Here is a 17026-nt window from a genome sequence, read left to right as displayed (position 1 = left end):
ATGCACAGCAGGTCACCTGACCATCCAATCTTCCAGCAGGTTCCAGCACATGCCAAGGTATACCAGCTACTTCCATGTCATAAAGGCTTAGTCATGTCTCTTGACCAAGCAATGAGCTGGTGCCCTGACAATTTGCCCATCAGGGTCACCAAGGATGGGTAGGAATGCCAGGGCTCACCCAATATGGACCCAGAGAAGTCATCCTGACAATGTCTTACCAATGTCACCCAGAAAGGCAGAAGCTGACCTGGTTGCATCAGGTGGGATCTGTCAAGGGCATGCTGACACCACCTGACACTAGATGCCCTGTCATGCTGGCTGCTGGGCCCTGATGCTCAGTTTCACGGAGCATGGCCTACATTGCCCCGAGGCCGGCAGGCTGACGGAACCTTACGTAGGATTACAAGCATTATACTACTTATGTCCTTGATGCAGGGCCTACTCAGGCCTGACAAACGCCGCGTCAGGTGGCAGGCCCTGATGACCACGACGATCCTGATCAGGGCATGCCCACGCCTGGGCATATCCCTGCACGACTGTGGATGTTGGCTTGCAAGCGGGATCGCTCTCATTTGAGAAGGATCTACATGTACTGGCCGATACACACAGAGGATGGAGGTTCATAGTTGAAGTCTAGAAGTCGACGTTTAAATAATGTTCTTACATGTACTTCTTCAGCATGTCGAGATGTTGAGGAATCTGACCACTGGGCTTGACTGCATCTAGAATGATTTCCCTCGCCTTCTCTGCGTTCCTCCTAATCCGTTTGCCATCCTCTCCCCTGACAAGGGCAAACACATGCTCAATCTCCTCCTTTAATGCATCGTCCGTACCCTTGATCTCAGTGCCCGTCAACCCCCCTCGGTAGGCGTTCTGCGCACCCTTGCCTGTCCGCGTCTGTACGAGCTCATACGCTACCTGGATGACCTGGCTCAGCCAGAGAGCGTGGGTAGGTTGGTCTCCGAATAACGGCCAGGCGATGAGCGGGATGCCTTGGGTCATGCATTCGTAGATCGTGTTGCCACCGGCATGAGTCAACACCCAGCCAAGGGCAGGGTGTGACAACATAGCCTGCTGAGGTGCCCAGTCCACAATAAGCCCTCGACCGGATGCACGAACTCGCTCGATGAGCTCCTCAGGCAGAGGAGCCATGACGGAACCAGGTGTTGTCAAAATGAACGGCATGGGTGGGTCCAACTTCAGAAGGACCTCGAGAAGGGTCGGGATGTGGGTCGGGACGAGCGGCCACGCGATTGTTCCGAAGGAGATGTACAGCGCCGACTTCTGGCCGTATTTTTCCAGAGCTGCATCGAGGAACTTGATGCACTTGTCTTTCGACTGATCAACCTTTGCCACAGCAGCGGCCGGCTCCGCACGGTCGGCGAAGTATTCCCTTGGAATCATCGGGCCAAGAGCGAGGATATCTCGCTTCCCATCATTGCCCCAGAAGTCTATCACACCTTGGAAAGCTTCCGGTTCCTGTTTTGGCCGAAGTCAGACTCTAATCGCAATCAGAGAGACCACATCAGACGTACGAGGTCGACAACAGTACCCAACAAGACACCGTCCGCTACCTTGAGGAGGCTAATCATGGCGACATACATGAGGTACGAGATCGGAAGCCACGCAGGCTGGGGAGAGACCTCCCATTGATAGTGTAAGGGCAGACCCTTCACGCGGACGATGTTGCCACCCATCCACTGTGATGCCGAGTAGGTCTACCACCTCATCAAAACACGGCACCCTGTGACCGACAGGGGGCGCACCTGCTCTGCAATCTGGTCAAGGGTTCGTCCAGCACGAAGCTCCTCATCGGCGAAGGTTGCTTCGACTTCTTCCTGATATTGCCCAAGGCCACCAAACTTTGCGGGGGCAGCCATCCTAGACATGGTTGAGGAGTGATGATATCGAATGTGGAATTCCACTGACCTTGTGAACACCGAGGCCGCACCAGCCATCCAGACGAGAAGAGGAATTTGGTACTGCATCTTGAGAGGAACGATCACATAACCCATCAAGACGTCACCGATGAGCAAGGTAGGCTTGCACCCGACCGGCTCCCATTTCACGCTATTTCCATCGACGTAGCTCTCATCAGCCATAACAGCAGCGAATGCACCAGGTACGTCAGGGACCATGTTGTCTGCCACGAAGAGGCGGGTGCGGGCATCTGTGATAGTCTTGACGGGGCCGAGGGTGTTGCCCACACCGATGATGCGGATGTGCGAGAGGAGAGAGGGACGCTCGGTGTCGTCGCATTGACGTTCCATTTCGTCTTTAGCGCGTTGGACAAAGTCGACATTGGCGAGGAAGGCTGTGGAGTTGGGGAATATCTTCAGAAAAGCCTGGCATTATATAGTGGACGGGCTTACAGATAACCAAAGATGAATGCATGCGGACGAGACGCACGGCCAAACCACATTCGGGCCGGAGATGTCCTACAAAAGGTATCAGAACGAAGGTGCGTAGTCATGTCTCGTACTACATACCCATCGCCCGCTCGGCGATCATCACAAAGTGGCTTCTCTTTTCAACTGCTGCATCTCCCATTTTAATTACTTTAAGGTGCGGAATGGATGAAGATAGTCTTGTCTCCTTTCAGGCTATCCTGCTTGCACAGGCCATTATATAGCCTCAGACATCAAGAGCTTTTCCCAGAAGATCAGCGGAAGAGCTGATTTAGGAGGGATGAATTCTGAATGAAATCGTTGGGGCGTATACAGGGGCCAATTTGCCCTGGGGATCTCAAATTGCTTGTCGATACTTGCTTGTAAGGGAGCAAATCGCCAGATGCGTATCCCGACGCAGACAATGAGAACAGAAGAACAGGGCAGAAACCAGTGCGACATTCAAGCACTTTAGTGGCCCCACGCTTGTGCCGAACAGAGATCTTCATCCTGTGGAAGTGGTACGGGCGAAAGTGGTGCCTGGCGTTTGAGTGGTCAGCATCAGGCAGGCCACTGGTAATGGTCAGGGTAGTGATACGTTGGGGAGAATGTCAAGGACTCGCAATACCATCATCATGAGAGATACGAGTCGGTCTCAGCAGCGCCCCGGCCATGGCGCCAATAACGGCTAAGATGCCCTTCCTGTAATGACCTTTCGCCGATTGCCAGAACCAGTCAACCTGATAATAGGCGGTCCGATGAGTAACGGACGCCTATATTGCATCGGTCCGATTGTTACTATCGTCGTGGGTTACCAAACCAGCCGTTGTAAATGAACATGTTGGGGCATAGAATATGATGGGCGAATGACCATGCAAAAGCACCGACGGCAATCACGCCGAGCTTTGCACCGTTCTCTCATAGACTCCACATAGACACTGAGGGCATAAGGGCACTCTCAACCCATAGAGAGGTTTCGTCGACCATGCTCTTGAACTAGCATATTGTAATTCCCAGAATGTTGGCTTGTCCATTGGATGTGAGGCGACAGCATTAGAGACGCATCGTGGTGGAGAGCAACAATATTGTCATAATTGTCTCCGAGGGGAGGCGTCACGCTCCAATTCCGGGCGCTAAAGGCGTCCAATGCGGACAACGAGCGAAGGATGTTCAACATTCTGATAATCAACTCATTACTTGATCTTGAACAATCCCACTACGATGGACAAACTCGATACGGAAACCCATCTACCACTCACAGGACGTCCGTCCTATGGACCGAGGCGTAGAAGCCGCCGATTCGGTCTCGAGGTCTACGTCGACGTCCGCGCAATCCCGCTCTTATACCTCCTCTACGTGGCATGGGCGTTTCTATTGAGCGGCAAAGTGTTTGACACGTTTGATCGGTGGGCAGAGGTCATCGAGAGCAGCAAATGGTACCTCGACATCTTCCACCCTGTCGAGCTGCATAACTATGGGAGATGTGTGCAGCCAGAGGGGCTTGTACCCAGCAACCGTGCTCTTGTCGACACAATCTATGCCGATTTTTGGAACGAAGTGTTTCAGAACAAGAGTGCAGAATTACTGGGTGCTGCTGTCCAGATAGAGTGCGTTGACTGCTAACTCAGATTGTCTGAATAACTCACTTCAGCCAGGACCGAATCTTACGACGACCTTGGGGAGGTTGACAAGGATCCGCGATGGGAGGAGAAGTATGCACCATTACATCAATGGCTTGAAGGCGCATTTCCCCACGTGTGCGTCGCATTGATCTCTGATTCGATTCCTATTGATCTATGAACAGATACAAAGCACTTCAGGTGGAGACGGTCAATACCTGGGGTCTAGTCTATACATGGCAGGGCAGCGATCCCTCAATCAAGCCCATCCTTCTCGCCGCCCACCAGGACACTGTTCCCGTTGATCGCAAGACGATGTCAGAATGGGTGCATCCGCCCTTCTCCGGGTACTACGACGGCGACTATATCTGGGGCCGAGGCACATGCGACGACAAAGAACAACTCGTTGGTGCGTTGATCGCCTTGGAGCTTCTGGCAAAGCACGAATTCAAGCCCACACGTACTATTATCCTCGCCTCTGGGTTCGATGAGGAGATCAGCGGTATGCACGGCGCGCGCACGATTGGTGAGTTGCTCCTTGGGCGATATGGAGAAGAGGGGATCGCGTTTGTCATCGATGAGGGTGCGGGTTATGGAGATCTGCTGGGGAGGACGGTCGCTGTCCCAGCGATTGGGGAAAGGGGGCATGTGGATGTTAAGGTCCAGGTCAACTACAAGGGCGGGCATTCCAGTGTCCCGCCGGGGAACACAGTGCGCCTGATTCCTGAACTCCCGTTCCAACCGCTGACTGCTACACAGGGAATTGACATCCTCTCGGATATGGTGCATACTCTGAACCGCAACCCGCCAAAGGCGTTCCTTTCCCAGAAGAACCCCTTCTACGATACCCTCCAATGCCTCGCCGCCTACTCGCCCGACCTGCCAGACTCAGTCAGGAAAGACATCATCCGGTCTTCCAGCTCTTCGTCAGCGCTCAAGCGAGTGACGAACTGGGTGTTGGGGTTGCCCAGTGGGCCTCTGAGCCCCCTTGGGGGAACCTTGATCAGGACGACACAGGCTAGTACTGTCATCCAAGGCGGTGTCAAAGTGAATGCCTTGCCAGAACAGTCGTATGTGTTGATCAACCATCGTATTGTTCCTGGATCGTAAGTCATGCCGTCTTCCCACTCATCTTTACTCATCGGATTTACAGGTCAGTTGCCCAGGCGCAGGATCGCATCTCCTCACTCCTCACTCCTACAGCTGAAGCCTATAATCTCTCCCTTTCCGCATTCGGCAAATCTGTCATCCCCAGCACAGGCAAGGAAGGTTCAGTCTTCATCGGCGAAGCGTTTTCTCCCGGCTTGGAACCTGCACCCATCACCCCGCAAGCAGCCGAATGGCGCCTCTTCGGCGGTACGATCCGAGCTGAGTGGGCAAAGCGCGGCCCCTCGCTCAAGAGTGGCTCGGACGAGGAGATCATCGTCGCTCCTGGAGTGATGAACGTCAACACTGACACGAGGCATTATTGGAAGCTCACGAAGAATATCTTCCGATATGCGCATCTCGACCCCAAGGGGATGTATAATGGCCTGCATACTGTTAACGAGGCGATCACCTTGGACAACTTCTTGGGACATGTGCGGTTCATGGCGCTTCTAATCTTGAACTCGGACGAGACTAGGACTTTCTGAGGCGTCTTTGCAAGGGTTTGAGGGGAATTAATAACAATTGTATTACAAGAGACGCATATAATGAGAAATGTAGACGAAATCATGTCAGAGCCCATTGACCTTACCATTAGGTATGGTGTAGACATCCAACGGGAGGTCCTTCAGCTCCTCCTGCACCCAATCCCAGAGCTTCTCCTGCAGATCAGGCCATTCCGTATCACCCCTGCTCTTGCCCTCCCTTGCCCAGGGGACATAGAAGCCCCCATTCCTCACCTCTGGGCTCACACCAGCATACAGCGGGGTCAGTGCGCCCTTATCAGTGTCACAGAGGACCAAGTCCCGGAGCTGCTTGCGAACATCCTTCTGCCACTCCCAGATGTCGGTCCTGATCCAGCCTGGATCAAGAGAGACGAAAGTAACACCATACTCGGCGAGAGGGTAATGCCGTACGAGCGCGTGGGTGTAGGCGATCAACCCCCACTTGCTTTGGTAGTAGGAGTGATAGGGGTGGTAGGCTTTGTCACGCTCGGGGCCGTCCTTCAGGGTGGAGTAGTTGATGCCATTCTTCGGAGCGCCAATGGGGGCGCTACAAGTGTATCAGTATTATACCGAAGGTTATAGGAAGATAGGAACACACGAAGACGATGTCATAACGACTCTAACAGTTCCTGCCGGAGACCGTTTCGCCGTCGCCTGCATGACCGGCAAGAGCAACTTGATAAGATAGGCATGAGCGACCACATTCACACCGAATGACATGTCGTGCCCATGCTGCGTAACTTGTGGGGGAGAGAACTGCCAAACGCCCGCGTTGCAGAACACGACATGTACGTCCCGCTCCATTAGTAGGAGTTCACGGGCAGCGGATAGGACAGAAGGGAAAGAAGCGAGGTCGCACTGAATGTTCCAGATAGTGTTCTTGCCTGTCGCTTGCTTGATGTCGGAGATTGCTGCTTCAGCCTTGGAGGGATTTCGGCAGAACGTGTACACGCGCGCGTTGTGTGCAACGAGTTCCTGTCGATGTGTATTAGCACGGGTACCCCGAAAAACGAGACTGGAAACGTACACGGCACATCGACTTGCCAATTCCGGCGTTACCTCCCGTGACAACGATGACCATGTTGGTCAAATCCGGAATATCGTTGAAGGACCATTTCGCAGCAGGTGGGAAGACAGAGGTGAAGAACGAGTTGACTCGGCGGGTTTCCCAGCGCAGATAATCCATGATGGCCTAAGAGGAGTCAAAGTACAAGAAATGTGAGATGCCGAACAAGACGGGAATGTGCCAGATAACACCAGAGTCAACCGGGGGAATGCAGCGACCTCGGTGATCCATGCCAGCGGTTGTGGGCCTTTTCAAGTGCGACAGCGGAACACTCATCCCCCCACATCGACTGCTCTTTCTCATCAACCTGATCAATTACGTCCTCAGATCTAATTACCTCTTCGCTTCATATCTATCAGAACATTTGTGTTTTCCAGCGAGGAATTCCGCATTGTAGCGAATGTGTGAGGGCAAGACGTAGGAGGAAGAGAGGGACTTTCTAATGGACCCTTGCACTGCATGACAACCCTGACTTGCATTGTTAGGACAGTGCACGTGCTTCACTGGGTGGTTCACAATCAACCATCGGGCGTTTCATGAAAGTGGTTGCGGTGCTTCGTCTATCAGAAATACTTGTCTACATACCCTGGATATGAGACACATCAGAAGATTGAAAGGGTTGGTTTCGGACTTGATTTCAATGGACACGCTCTCATCACGTAATACTTATGTTGGAAAAGAAGCCAGAAGGGACAGATTGGACCCGATCTGTAACCTTTTAATTTGTGGTCTCAAACACTCCAACGCACGTTACGTTGACAAGGTACCCTCCGGTTCCGAAAGTCCATTCCAAAGAGTGGGTCCTCCATAGAAGCAGCGGCCAGTCCATTGTGATTATCATGGTGGGTATTGTCGGGTTTGGCGTGGTGAAAATGTCTCGCCACCTCAGCTGCAGTTAAGTACCCATCAGGTGGACACATGGGCATGCACTCTCGTCCATGTCACATGATCAGGATCACAGAGCTCACAGACCATCCACTCAAGCGCTTCAAGGAAAGGGCATAGAATACATCAAGATTAAAGAGCAAAACATCACAGGGGCATCGACCTTACGGCGGTAAGCGGCGGGCAACTATGAGCGCTGAGCCTCGAACGCCTGCACTTGGGCAACACAGTACTCCCAGAGCTTCTTGCCCGCTTCGGGGTATTCGGTGTCCTTTCTTGCTCTGCCAGCCCTGGCCCAGGGGACGAAGAACTGTAGTGTCTCGTTAGCGCACAGCGAGAGATAGAGCGGTGAGAGGTAGCCCACCTGGCCGTTAGGGCATTTTGCCGCTTCTGGCGCGGTGCCGGCATACAGAGGAGTCAAAGCGCCGTGTTCGACATCATTTAGCATCCACCCGGTCATCAAGCCCCTGATGTTGCCTTGATACTGCCACAAGTTTGTGCGGATCCAGCCCGGGTCGAGGGCGCAGCTGAACAGACCTTGGTTGCCATATCTCCGTCCAAGCTCCTGCGCGTAGACAGCGTTGCCCTGGGTGGTTCAATCCGGTCAGAACTTGATATATGCGCCTGGAAAGGAAGAAACGTACCCATTTGGACATATAGTACTCCATATAACTGTCCCCCTTCTTAGTCCTCTGTGGTCCGTCCTTCAAGTACTCATAAATAATCCCCTTGGACGGTGCGCCGTGGTTTGCGCTACTGCTCGTGGTGACCACACGGACCTGGCCAGGGTTTGCAGCTGCGGTAGAGAGGAGGACGGGAAGGAGCAGCTGGGTGAGGTAGAAGTGACCTAGGACGTTGGTGCCGAATTGCAGGTCGTAGCCTTGGGATGTGAGCATGCTCATCGGTGCATACATCACCCCTCTGCTCGGTATCAGCTAGGAAGCGAAGCGGAAGGGGAGGAGACGCACGCAGAGTTGAACAGTATATGCAGCTGTCTCTCCTTAGAGAGGAACTCGGCTGCAGCACGCTTCACACTCCTCAGATCGGCAAGATCGCACTGGATCGCTTTGACGTTCGTCTTCCCTGTCTTCTTGACAAGGTCCGCGATCGCTGCGTCTGCTTTCCCAAGAGAGCGGGCGAGGATGTACAGTTTTGCGTCGTGGTTGAGTAGTTCCTGCGTGGTGTCAACTACGGACTAGATACAACCAAAACGAAAGGAACTCACGCGGCACATGACCTCCGCGATGCCTGTATTACCGCCGGTGACGATGACGACCTTGCCCTTCAGACTAGGGATGTCGTTGAACCCCCATTTCGGCGCGGGGGGAAACATAGAAGTGTAGAGTGATGGGAGAGACTCCATTGTGTGGTCAAATGGGAGTGTAGATTGTTATCTGCAGAAAGGGGGCAATCCAGCAAGGGATATATGGGCTCCCTGAGATGAAGGGAAATACGATGGACACAGGAATGGTCCGTCCAAGAACAAACATCAGAACGCCGGAGAGTCGATCGGTTGGATAGACGGCTTGAGCGCAGCAGCGGCAGACATGGCGGGATATTCGACGAACATTCTGGTAGAGGAATCCGAGCAAGTGACTTGAGAGGATGGAATTTCGGCGACGACGCCGCCATGGCCGTTTGTGCAAAGGGGACGTCTGGGTGAACTGATGGGCGCGCGACGGCCGACCCTGGGAGAACCCTGCAATTAACACGTGATTCGGAGCTTTACTCGCCCGTGAATTGAGAGAGCGGGCTGTGCTTTGTCTGCTGCGAACCGTGGGAACTCCAAGGCTGTGTCAAATGGGTTTACGAAAGAACGACCAACTTTACTATTTGTCTACATCGACATCTGCGCCAACAAAGACGGATGGGATCTCATGCGGCCACGTTAAAATTACATTGCATGAATGACATCACACATCTGATGTTCTTTGCATACAAGCCTGGACCCGATGATTGCCGCCCCATCATCCGTACGTGATAACCGGCTATTCTTCTTTGTCAACAAGTGATGGACTCGGGCACGCAGCTCGGCATATTTCCCTTCTGCATATACGCAAGATTCAAGCGGCGTCATCACCGAGGGAAGACATACGTCCTCATTTCCTACCAAAGCTCGTTCTGTCCAGCCTTCTTGAACGCCACGAACGAGGCGATTGGTGATCCATCAGCATCCCGCATGCCGGACATGAACAACAGTCCCTTTCTCGAATCATCTTGAACAGAATTTGCAACGCATGCAACAGAGTATCACTGGTCTGTTCCTCGGAGTCTCGAGAGCCACAAGGGAAAACTGTAAGTCACCGGGCTTCTCGTTAAGGAACAATGATATATTCATTGGTACAAGGACATGATCAACCCGCTTGTGGAATCATATAACTATCCCTCAATTATCAAACCTGACACGACGGCGCCAACCTCCAACTTCCTTAACTCCCCGCATCAGCCAGAAGTTCGGAAGCCGGAATCCTGGAACCTGTTAAGCTCGACAGCTGCTCGTCTTCACCGAGAGCTCACTTGGGGTCTTGAGGATCCCTGGACTGGGGTTGACAGTACGGCATAACGGGGATGCGGGCTGGGCGAACGGAGGAGCCCTGCTGGACGTTCCTAGGGCTGCAGGCATATCGGCTGTGTACACGTTGGGAGAGCTGGCTCTGCGCGCGTCACGTGCCCAGTGATGACTTGCGTTGTCCTGTTTGGAATCGTGTTTTCACTGTGACTCACAAGTGTAGTGTCGGAATGTGTATCTGATCCCGAGTCAGTGTCGGCAGAACTCCGGGTCTCTTATCACTGCGAGCTTATATAACTTCAATCGAGCAATCCTCTGCGGTCGTATTCCTTTCTTCCTCCCCTCACCCCAACATCTCCCTCGACAAAGGATGACATCGCAACTCCTTGCGCTCGCAAAACCCGAAATCCTCGCGTCTGCACAGGCGGACCTCTTTTCACAAGGGGATATAGAGACACAGCAGAAGGTGCTCGCCGATTATCTCAAGCAGCTCGGCGGAGAAGAAGAGGAAGAGGCAGTCTTCTCGGACGACGAAAATGGCTCTGCCGACTAGGACATGGAAGAGTCGGACGATGAAGCCGACCCTGAAGAGGAAGAGGACGAGCATATGTGTGCCCCGCAGTTTCTGGACAAGCACATTGGGGAGTTGGGATGGACAAACATGTCCATGGAGGGTCTGTGTACGGAGTTCATGCGGGTACGCACCAGTTGCCTGCTGTCAATCGCTCGCTGATGTCCGAGGTATACAGCTCCGTCAGCACATATACGTCGACGAAAGCAAGCTCTGTAGAATCACGGCTGGCACCCGGCATTGGGAACTGGATCCGTTCGACGATCTGGGCAACGATAGTGACTCTGTGGATCACGAAGACGATATGGAGGAAGACGATGGGTCTGCTGCGCACCTCGCGCATTGGTTGGGGAGGATGACAGAAAACGAGGTATTGAAGAGCCCGAGAGAGGACGTGCTTTGGTGGTTGGTGGAGCTGCAGAGGGAGCTGATCAAGCTTGATAAGAAGATCGGGGAGCTTTGGTTGGAGGAAGATTGAATACAGCGACATGGTTCCAGTTCGACACTATATACATTGATCATCCTCGAGATGACAAACAGAGATACTCGTGCATTCCGTTGATATAACATAGCAATGGGTGTAGAAGAGAAGGTCATCCGAGGCGTGATGACAAGTCCTGGGTAAATATGCTCTTCTGCGCGTCACTCTTCACCCGGTCGTCCTTGAGCATCCTGCAGTAGCATTGGCATCTTATCCCGGACATCATAATAGAACACTTACCTTGCGTCCACCCTCGCGTCCTCTCCCTCTAAGCCCAGAGCCGCCTTAGGCTCTAACGCATCCAGCACGTAGTGGTTATCACAGTGAGGGCAGTACTCGTCCTGCTCGTCATATTCCGTCATATCTTTCCGAAATGCTTTCTTGCACTTCTTGCAAAGGAAGACCATCTCGGTTGTTCGTCGTAAGCAATGATCGGATTTCTCAGCGTGGCATTCAGCGCACTGGGGTATATGAGTACCTCGACAGATGAAGCGGAAAAGAGACGCACATCGAACCATTGTTTACAGCAAGGTGCGCGAATCGAGACTTGTGCGTTGAGAATATGTTTGCTACGCGGATTTTAGACTGTATATATATCATTGATTGTTATTTCTCGCACCACATCTTTTTGTTAATGGTCAACAGCAAGAGGATTAAAGGTGTTCATTTCATTTCGGCTCTCACAGTGAGTCCTCTATTAATTTCTCCGCGTCTCCGAACGGAAGTAAATATAAGCTCAACCGCCGCCGTTTGTCTCCTCGTCGCCATAAATAATTCTACTCATCTCTCTCTGTTCCTTGCAATCATGGCTGATACTAGGGTAAGTGTTCAGTAATGTTGTAACACTGCGAGGTGATAGCTTCAAATACAGGAAGAACAACTCCTGAACGATATCTTCGGTTCTGAGTCAGAGCTCTCAGACGCCGAGGAAGAAGACAAGCGTCATCAGTCACCCCCATCGCCAGCACCAGCACGACGCGCTGCCATCTCCCCATCTCCCTCGCCTGCCCGCTCACCATCCGAAGAAAGGGCAGAGGAAGAGTATAAGGATGATGAAGCTGTACGAAAGTTGCCTAAGATCAAGAAGAAGACTAGGCGAGCTGAGGATGCGGGAGACGAGGGGAGAAAGGTGAAGAGGCGGAAGCGGGAGCGGAGGGAGCGCAGTCCCCGCACCGGGGGGGAAGAGGGTGCAGAGGAACCAGCTCCAGTTCCACTTACGGAGGGAGAGAGACGCAGGCAGGAGCTTGATCAGCAGCTTGATGCGATCATCAAACAGCCGAAGGGGATGAGGCGCCGGAGGAGGAAGCAGGATGGGGATGACACATTTGCGGATGATGAGGTCGTTAAGCTCAAGGAACAGATGATAACTGCAGCCTTAGAGGATGAGGAGAGCATCATGGAGCATAGGCCTGCGCTGCAGAAGCTCAAACTCCTGCCTGGGGTGATGGATATTTTACAGAGGTGCGTATTATCTCTTTGGAGCAGATAATACCGCTGACACTAGCCACAGGCAGAGCTATCAAAGCGCAATCCTCGAAAATGGACTGCTCGAAGCTGTCACACGCTGGCTCGAACCAATCAAGGTCGATAAGTCCCTCCCTGCGCTCAACATCCAGAACGCCCTCTTCAGCGTCCTCCCAAAGATGTATATCCCGACTGACGATCTCCGTCACTGCGACTTGGGCAAAGTGGTTCTTTTTTACACGAAGAGCCCGCGGGTGCAGGAACACATCAAACGTGCTGCGGACCAGCTTGTGGACGCGTGGAGTCGCCCAATCATCCGACGAAGCGCCAACTACAGGGATCTCAACATCCCACTTGCTGCGTCCGAGGCCGCCCGCAGCGGTCAGCTCAGCCTGGCCAAGATCCTCGCTGAAGGCAAGCAGGTCGACAAGCAGAGTCGGAGGATCCGAATTCCTGAGCGCAATATGGGCGTGTATACTGTTGCCCCGAGGCCGCAGTTGCTCCCGGAGAATAGGGCGGGTGAGGCAGAGGAGGCTAGGGAAAGGAGGAGGAGGGAGCAGGAGAGGCTTAGGAGGTTGCAGAATAAGCTCAAGATGGCGAAGCAGGCTAATGCCAGGGTGTAGAAGTGATCGTTGTCTATGTTGTTTGGTTATAGTGATTTAGACATGCGAACATTACCACGTGTGAGTCAGTGGAATTAAGCTTTCTTACGGTAAACGGGCGTGGCGCAGTATCGGGAAGAGAAAAAAAACATCGTCATAGGCATCTTCCACATCGCAAAGACATTACAAGTGCAGCTCAGTCTATGTCCATGCCCATACTCTTCCCCTCGCCCTTGACAAGTGCACTCCGCTTCCTCGTAGCCGGCACCAGCACCTTCCGCTTGATCTTGATCGTCTCCGCTTTCTCCACAGGGGCGACAAGCTCCGTCGACATCTCTTGTTCCGCTTCGGCAGCTGAAGCCGCCATCTCGGCTGCGATACGCTCGTCTTTCTCCTTGCGCAGAGCCAGCTTGCGGCGTTTGGCAGATAGAGTCTTCTCCTTCGCCACTGCCATCCTACACAATCCAAGATGTCAGCAACCGCCTATACCACCGAAGTGCGATGTACCGATTCTTGAAAAACGCCCTCTCCCGTCTCTGCCTGATCTCCCCAATCCGTTTCATAGCCTTCAACGTCGTCGCCATAAGTTCCCTATCGTAGCGCACGGGTACATTCCTCCGCTTCTCGAACTCAAACGTGCTGTCCACGATCATCTCCTTGCCTGCGGCTTTGCGGAAAGCTTTTGTCCATCGCACTTTACGCGGGTTGCGCTTCATCTTGAAGTTTTTGTTGCATCTAGTATGTGATCAGGCGTATCGAAAGGAGGGAAGGATTGAGAAGCCTCACTTTGATGAGCAAAAACGAAAGACTTTGGCATCATTCCTGACGAATGCGCTGCCTGTTGTGTTGTTGGCAGAGCCCTGATACCTGAGAATGGAAACTTACCATGTCCCGGATAGACATTCGTGGAGCAAAAATAACACTTTTCTATCCTCATCTTTCACGTTTTAATATATCGAGGACTGTAGTAGAGCAAGTGTAAAACGGCGAAGTGGATGGCGCTGACCACATTTTTGCGTTGCTCACGCGAGGAAAAATCTCCCCATAACAAGTGGCTGTGTCTATCCCCGGAATCAAATATAAGCGCGCGTCTTCTCTTCCTTGTGACCGAAAGTGATTTCTTCCGATTAACTTTCTGTGATTATCGCCAATTATTAGCTCAATCATACGCAACACAGAAGATGTCACTACCTGCACGACCACCATCTCCCCGTCCTTCTTATCGCAGGCGACGGTCACCTTCTCCTCTTGCACGGTCACAGCGCTCTCCTAACGCCATGCGGCCAAGCGGGTCAACATACCTACCACCACCGGATTCGCTGGCAGATCTCGCCCGTCCGCGTTATAGTGAGCGTGATAGGGAAAGGGACGACTGGAGGAGGAGAGGCGATGATGTTTATGTCCCTTCCCCGCCGTCGAGGGATGCACCGTCTGGTGGCGGCAGGGAAGGATGGGTACCGAGGAGGGAGGAATTCGACAGGCGAGAAAGGGAGATCGATCGGAGAAGAGACGAGGACAGACGTGATAGAGACAGAGATAGGAGAAGGGATTTCAGAGGTTCCTTTCCTCTGTATTCGTGCACCGTATTACTGACCATCGTTTCGGTAGATCGCAGAAGTCCCTCGCCACGCAGGTGGGGAGACAGAGACCGTGATCGCAGGCGCCGTTCGCCTTCCCGTGATCGATCTCGATCTTCTCCGCTGCGTCGTGGTCGTGGACGGTCGCGTTCGCGTTCTTTCTCTCCCAGGCGGCGCTCGCGTTCCCCTCATCAGAGATGTCGGACCCCTTCACCTATGAGGGACCGCTCTCCTCGAGGGAGAGGTGAAGATCGGCCTCGATCTCCCCCTCGTCCCAGCCCGCCTCAAGCGGATACCGCCAGGGGGAGAGATTCAGGCAGAGATGACAGGGGAAGAGACAATGGGTGGCCACGTCGTGGACCCACAGAAGCCTCAACAGGAAATAGCGCTGCCCCGTCAAGGGGACGGTCGCCAGCCAGGAGTCCGAGATCGGAAGCTGAGGAAGGTGAAGTTGGTGTTACTTACAAGCCGTCTTCACCAATCAAACTCTCTCGACCGCTTCCAACTTCCTCTGCACCTTCTGCGCCTGGTGCACCCTCTGAGGCCATTGATGTACCTCCCTCCAATGGTCCGAGCCAGCCCTTACAGCGATCCCAACCCCCCAACATTGAGATGAGTTCTCCTGCTCTGCGCAACACCGAGTCGTATCATTCCCCTGCGACCCCCGCGGGATCCGGCACACCCGTCTCTCGCCCTGTTATCCTCCGTCGACCACCACTCTCCTCACAAACTTCGGGACCTCACATCGCTACGCCCTCTTATCCTTCCCCTATGGGCCCATCCATCACGCCTGCTACACCAGTCGGACCTCGTTCTCGACTCCCTCTCGCAGCCGCTGAGCCACCCAAAGAGCCCCGCAGTGTGCGTGCCCAGCACAAAGGACTGAAAGAAATTGAAGAGCTGCTGGGAATGCCCGTACCTTCCTGGGTGCTGGGAGAGAAGGAAAGGAGGATATGGAATGGGATTGTGCCTTATGTCAAGGAGAAGGATGCAGCTAATACCTGGAGCGGGTTTGCCACTGCTGGGGCGTATGATGAGGTTCGCCTCATGTCTTCAGATCGTGGATGTTGCTAACTTTCCTTAGCACCAGAAGGTTCTCTCAAATATAGACGACCTCTCCTCCTCTCACACTGGTCTCCTCCATACTTTGCGCTCGGCAACCTTTGCGCTGAAAGACGAAGAACGCGAGTTCAACGCTGCGACAACAAGGCGGGACATTGCAGAGGGGATGGCCGAACGCGTAGGGCGGGGGATGACACTGGCAGAAGGACACGAGAGCCTGGGGATCAATTAGGCGCTCTGTGTAGGTTCGAGGAATAGGTCATTATTTCTACTTATTGAATGTGTTTGCTCTGGAGGGTCACAGGGTCGTTATGTAAGCGGGAGCAATCGATGACGTCGTTGTATCTTGTGAGCGCCTCCTTCAGGTTGGCCAGGGCTGAGACGACCATCCACAGTGAATGATCACCTGATCCCACTCAAAAATTCTCTCCTTCACACTTCCGACGACGACCCAAGAGATGTCGTGGTTCTCTGGCTCATCCTCCAAAAGCGAGCCGAAGGGCAAACAACCCGACGCAGGGAAACAAACGATCAAGGACTTCGTCCAGGTGCGTGCACGCATTCCCCAACCCGATTGGGTCTGCTGAACTTGATACAGCAAGTTCCCAATGCGATGTACGAGTTCTCGTCCGACGACCAATCCCAATCTGCTGAGATATGCCGGCGAACATCCTCCGGCGTCTCATGTATCAAAGTTGACGGCACAAGCAAGAAGCTGTTCGAGACGATGCAGGTGCGCTCCGCCTTACTGTGATAGGAAACGAAGGATGACGGAATGCAGAGTATGGGTTTCTTCTGTGCCCTGCCGGCAGATCCGGGGAAGACATATATGGAATGCAAGCCTCTGATGCCCCCGAAGTAGGCGGATAACCACCTACGTACTCCAGTGGCACAAATGGGGATTGTAGGGTCCCGATTTAACTTCGTACTCAGATCAAATGTATCCTTGCCCAAGCGCGACTTTGAACGGTTTGAGGGATTCTGGTCACCAACAAGAGGGGGAGGTTGGTGCATTCGCACGCCGGACCTTATATCCGATAGTCAGAGTCGGAAGCAATGAACGCGTTTATGACTCCGAAGTCTCTCGAAATCTCCCTCCTCCAACGAAACGTCATTCACGCCCGCAGAGGAGTCTTCAACCAGCTCTGCGG

At 53.3% G+C, this 17026-nt stretch overlaps 11 protein-coding genes across 11 annotated transcripts; 6 read left to right on the top strand and 5 right to left on the bottom strand.

Moving 5' to 3' along the window:
* Positions 1-660: 660 nt before the first annotated feature.
* On the bottom strand, positions 661-1404 carry DACRYDRAFT_57461 (UDP-Glycosyltransferase/glycogen phosphorylase; the record flags this gene model as incomplete). Its single annotated transcript, XM_040775446.1, has 1 exon — positions 661-1404. The coding sequence occupies one exon, from the start codon at positions 1402-1404 to the stop codon at positions 661-663; it is 744 nt and encodes a 247-aa protein (XP_040625222.1).
* Positions 1405-3608: 2204 nt separating this feature from the next.
* On the top strand, positions 3609-5693 carry DACRYDRAFT_83450 (carboxypeptidase S; the record flags this gene model as incomplete). Its single annotated transcript, XM_040776625.1, has 5 exons — positions 3609-3994; positions 4043-4144; positions 4192-4717; positions 4766-5112; positions 5160-5693. 5 exons carry the CDS (start codon positions 3609-3611, stop codon positions 5638-5640), a joined length of 1842 nt encoding a protein of 613 aa, XP_040625221.1. The 3' UTR covers positions 5641-5693.
* A 31-nt stretch (positions 5694-5724) lies between these two features.
* DACRYDRAFT_110762 (NADP-binding protein) lies at positions 5725-6844 on the bottom strand (the record flags this gene model as incomplete). Its single annotated transcript, XM_040769119.1, has 3 exons — positions 5725-6205; positions 6257-6633; positions 6686-6844. 3 exons carry the CDS (start codon positions 6842-6844, stop codon positions 5725-5727), a joined length of 1017 nt encoding a protein of 338 aa, XP_040625220.1.
* A 952-nt stretch (positions 6845-7796) lies between these two features.
* Positions 7797-8972, bottom strand: DACRYDRAFT_110761 (NADP-binding protein; the record flags this gene model as incomplete). Its single annotated transcript, XM_040769118.1, has 5 exons — positions 7797-7919; positions 7974-8195; positions 8254-8530; positions 8578-8783; positions 8835-8972. The coding sequence occupies 5 exons, from the start codon at positions 8970-8972 to the stop codon at positions 7797-7799; spliced, it is 966 nt and encodes a 321-aa protein (XP_040625219.1).
* A 1516-nt stretch (positions 8973-10488) lies between these two features.
* On the top strand, positions 10489-10671 carry DACRYDRAFT_90898 (uncharacterized protein; the record flags this gene model as incomplete). The annotated part of the gene is made up of 1 exon (XM_040776982.1): positions 10489-10671. One exon carries the CDS (start codon positions 10489-10491, stop codon positions 10669-10671), a length of 183 nt encoding a protein of 60 aa, XP_040625218.1.
* A 108-nt stretch (positions 10672-10779) lies between these two features.
* On the top strand, positions 10780-11167 carry DACRYDRAFT_110759 (uncharacterized protein; the record flags this gene model as incomplete). The annotated part of the gene is made up of 2 exons (XM_040769117.1): positions 10780-10815; positions 10868-11167. 2 exons carry the CDS (start codon positions 10780-10782, stop codon positions 11165-11167), a joined length of 336 nt encoding a protein of 111 aa, XP_040625217.1.
* A 115-nt stretch (positions 11168-11282) lies between these two features.
* DACRYDRAFT_57473 (uncharacterized protein) lies at positions 11283-11738 on the bottom strand (the record flags this gene model as incomplete). Its single annotated transcript, XM_040775447.1, has 3 exons — positions 11283-11361; positions 11411-11631; positions 11679-11738. Coding segments are annotated over 3 exons (360 nt in total), but the record flags the coding sequence as incomplete, so codon positions are not given.
* Positions 11739-12153: 415 nt separating this feature from the next.
* DACRYDRAFT_96534 (uncharacterized protein) lies at positions 12154-13264 on the top strand. Its single transcript, XM_040777382.1, has 2 exons — positions 12154-12631; positions 12681-13264. The coding sequence occupies exons 1-2, from the start codon at positions 12456-12458 to the stop codon at positions 13255-13257; spliced, it is 753 nt and encodes a 250-aa protein (XP_040625215.1). The 5' UTR covers positions 12154-12455; the 3' UTR covers positions 13258-13264.
* Positions 13265-13416: 152 nt separating this feature from the next.
* Positions 13417-14199, bottom strand: DACRYDRAFT_118622 (uncharacterized protein). The gene is made up of 4 exons (XM_040770625.1): positions 14122-14199; positions 14023-14074; positions 13744-13971; positions 13417-13691 (listed from the first exon to the last, which is right to left on the bottom strand). Exons 1-4 carry the CDS (start codon positions 14171-14173, stop codon positions 13433-13435), a joined length of 591 nt encoding a protein of 196 aa, XP_040625214.1. The 5' UTR covers positions 14174-14199; the 3' UTR covers positions 13417-13432.
* A 1331-nt stretch (positions 14200-15530) lies between these two features.
* Positions 15531-16192, top strand: DACRYDRAFT_24386 (uncharacterized protein). Its single transcript, XM_040773667.1, has 2 exons — positions 15531-15851; positions 15898-16192. The coding sequence occupies exons 1-2, from the start codon at positions 15585-15587 to the stop codon at positions 16105-16107; spliced, it is 477 nt and encodes a 158-aa protein (XP_040625213.1). The 5' UTR covers positions 15531-15584; the 3' UTR covers positions 16108-16192.
* Positions 16193-16257: 65 nt separating this feature from the next.
* DACRYDRAFT_24385 (uncharacterized protein) lies at positions 16258-16939 on the top strand. The gene is made up of 3 exons (XM_040773666.1): positions 16258-16423; positions 16474-16608; positions 16657-16939. Exons 1-3 carry the CDS (start codon positions 16334-16336, stop codon positions 16735-16737), a joined length of 306 nt encoding a protein of 101 aa, XP_040625212.1. The 5' UTR covers positions 16258-16333; the 3' UTR covers positions 16738-16939.
* The last annotated feature ends 87 nt before the right edge of the window (positions 16940-17026 follow it).

Source organism: Dacryopinax primogenitus (genome assembly GCF_000292625.1).
Source record: "Dacryopinax primogenitus strain DJM-731 SS1 chromosome Unknown DACRYscaffold_19, whole genome shotgun sequence".
NCBI classification, from domain to species: Eukaryota; Fungi; Basidiomycota; class Dacrymycetes; order Dacrymycetales; family Dacrymycetaceae; genus Dacryopinax; species Dacryopinax primogenitus.
Note: the sequence above shows the minus strand (reverse complement) of the source record. Positions and strands in the feature narration are given on the sequence as shown.

Excerpts from the sequence above, each read along its gene's own strand:
- DACRYDRAFT_96534 (XM_040777382.1), top strand. The coding sequence starts at position 12,456 with ATGAGGCGCCGGAGGAGGAAGCAGGATGGGGATGACACATTTGCGGAT. Across the intron at positions 12,632-12,680 it reads GTGATGGATATTTTACAGAG|GCAGAGCTATCAAAGCGCAA; the intron begins GTGCGTATTATC and ends CACTAGCCACAG.
- DACRYDRAFT_118622 (XM_040770625.1), bottom strand. The coding sequence starts at position 14,173 with ATGAGGATAGAAAAGTGTTATTTTTGCTCCACGAATGTCTATCCGGGA. Across the intron at positions 14,075-14,121 it reads GAATGTCTATCCGGGACATG|GCAGCGCATTCGTCAGGAAT; the intron begins GTAAGTTTCCAT and ends ACAACACAACAG. Across the intron at positions 13,972-14,022 it reads TTTCGTTTTTGCTCATCAAA|ATGCAACAAAAACTTCAAGA; the intron begins GTGAGGCTTCTC and ends ATCACATACTAG.
- DACRYDRAFT_24386 (XM_040773667.1), top strand. The coding sequence starts at position 15,585 with ATGGGCCCATCCATCACGCCTGCTACACCAGTCGGACCTCGTTCTCGA. Across the intron at positions 15,852-15,897 it reads CTGCTGGGGCGTATGATGAG|CACCAGAAGGTTCTCTCAAA; the intron begins GTTCGCCTCATG and ends AACTTTCCTTAG.
- DACRYDRAFT_24385 (XM_040773666.1), top strand. The coding sequence starts at position 16,334 with ATGTCGTGGTTCTCTGGCTCATCCTCCAAAAGCGAGCCGAAGGGCAAA. Across the intron at positions 16,424-16,473 it reads CGATCAAGGACTTCGTCCAG|CAAGTTCCCAATGCGATGTA; the intron begins GTGCGTGCACGC and ends AACTTGATACAG. Across the intron at positions 16,609-16,656 it reads AGCTGTTCGAGACGATGCAG|AGTATGGGTTTCTTCTGTGC; the intron begins GTGCGCTCCGCC and ends GACGGAATGCAG.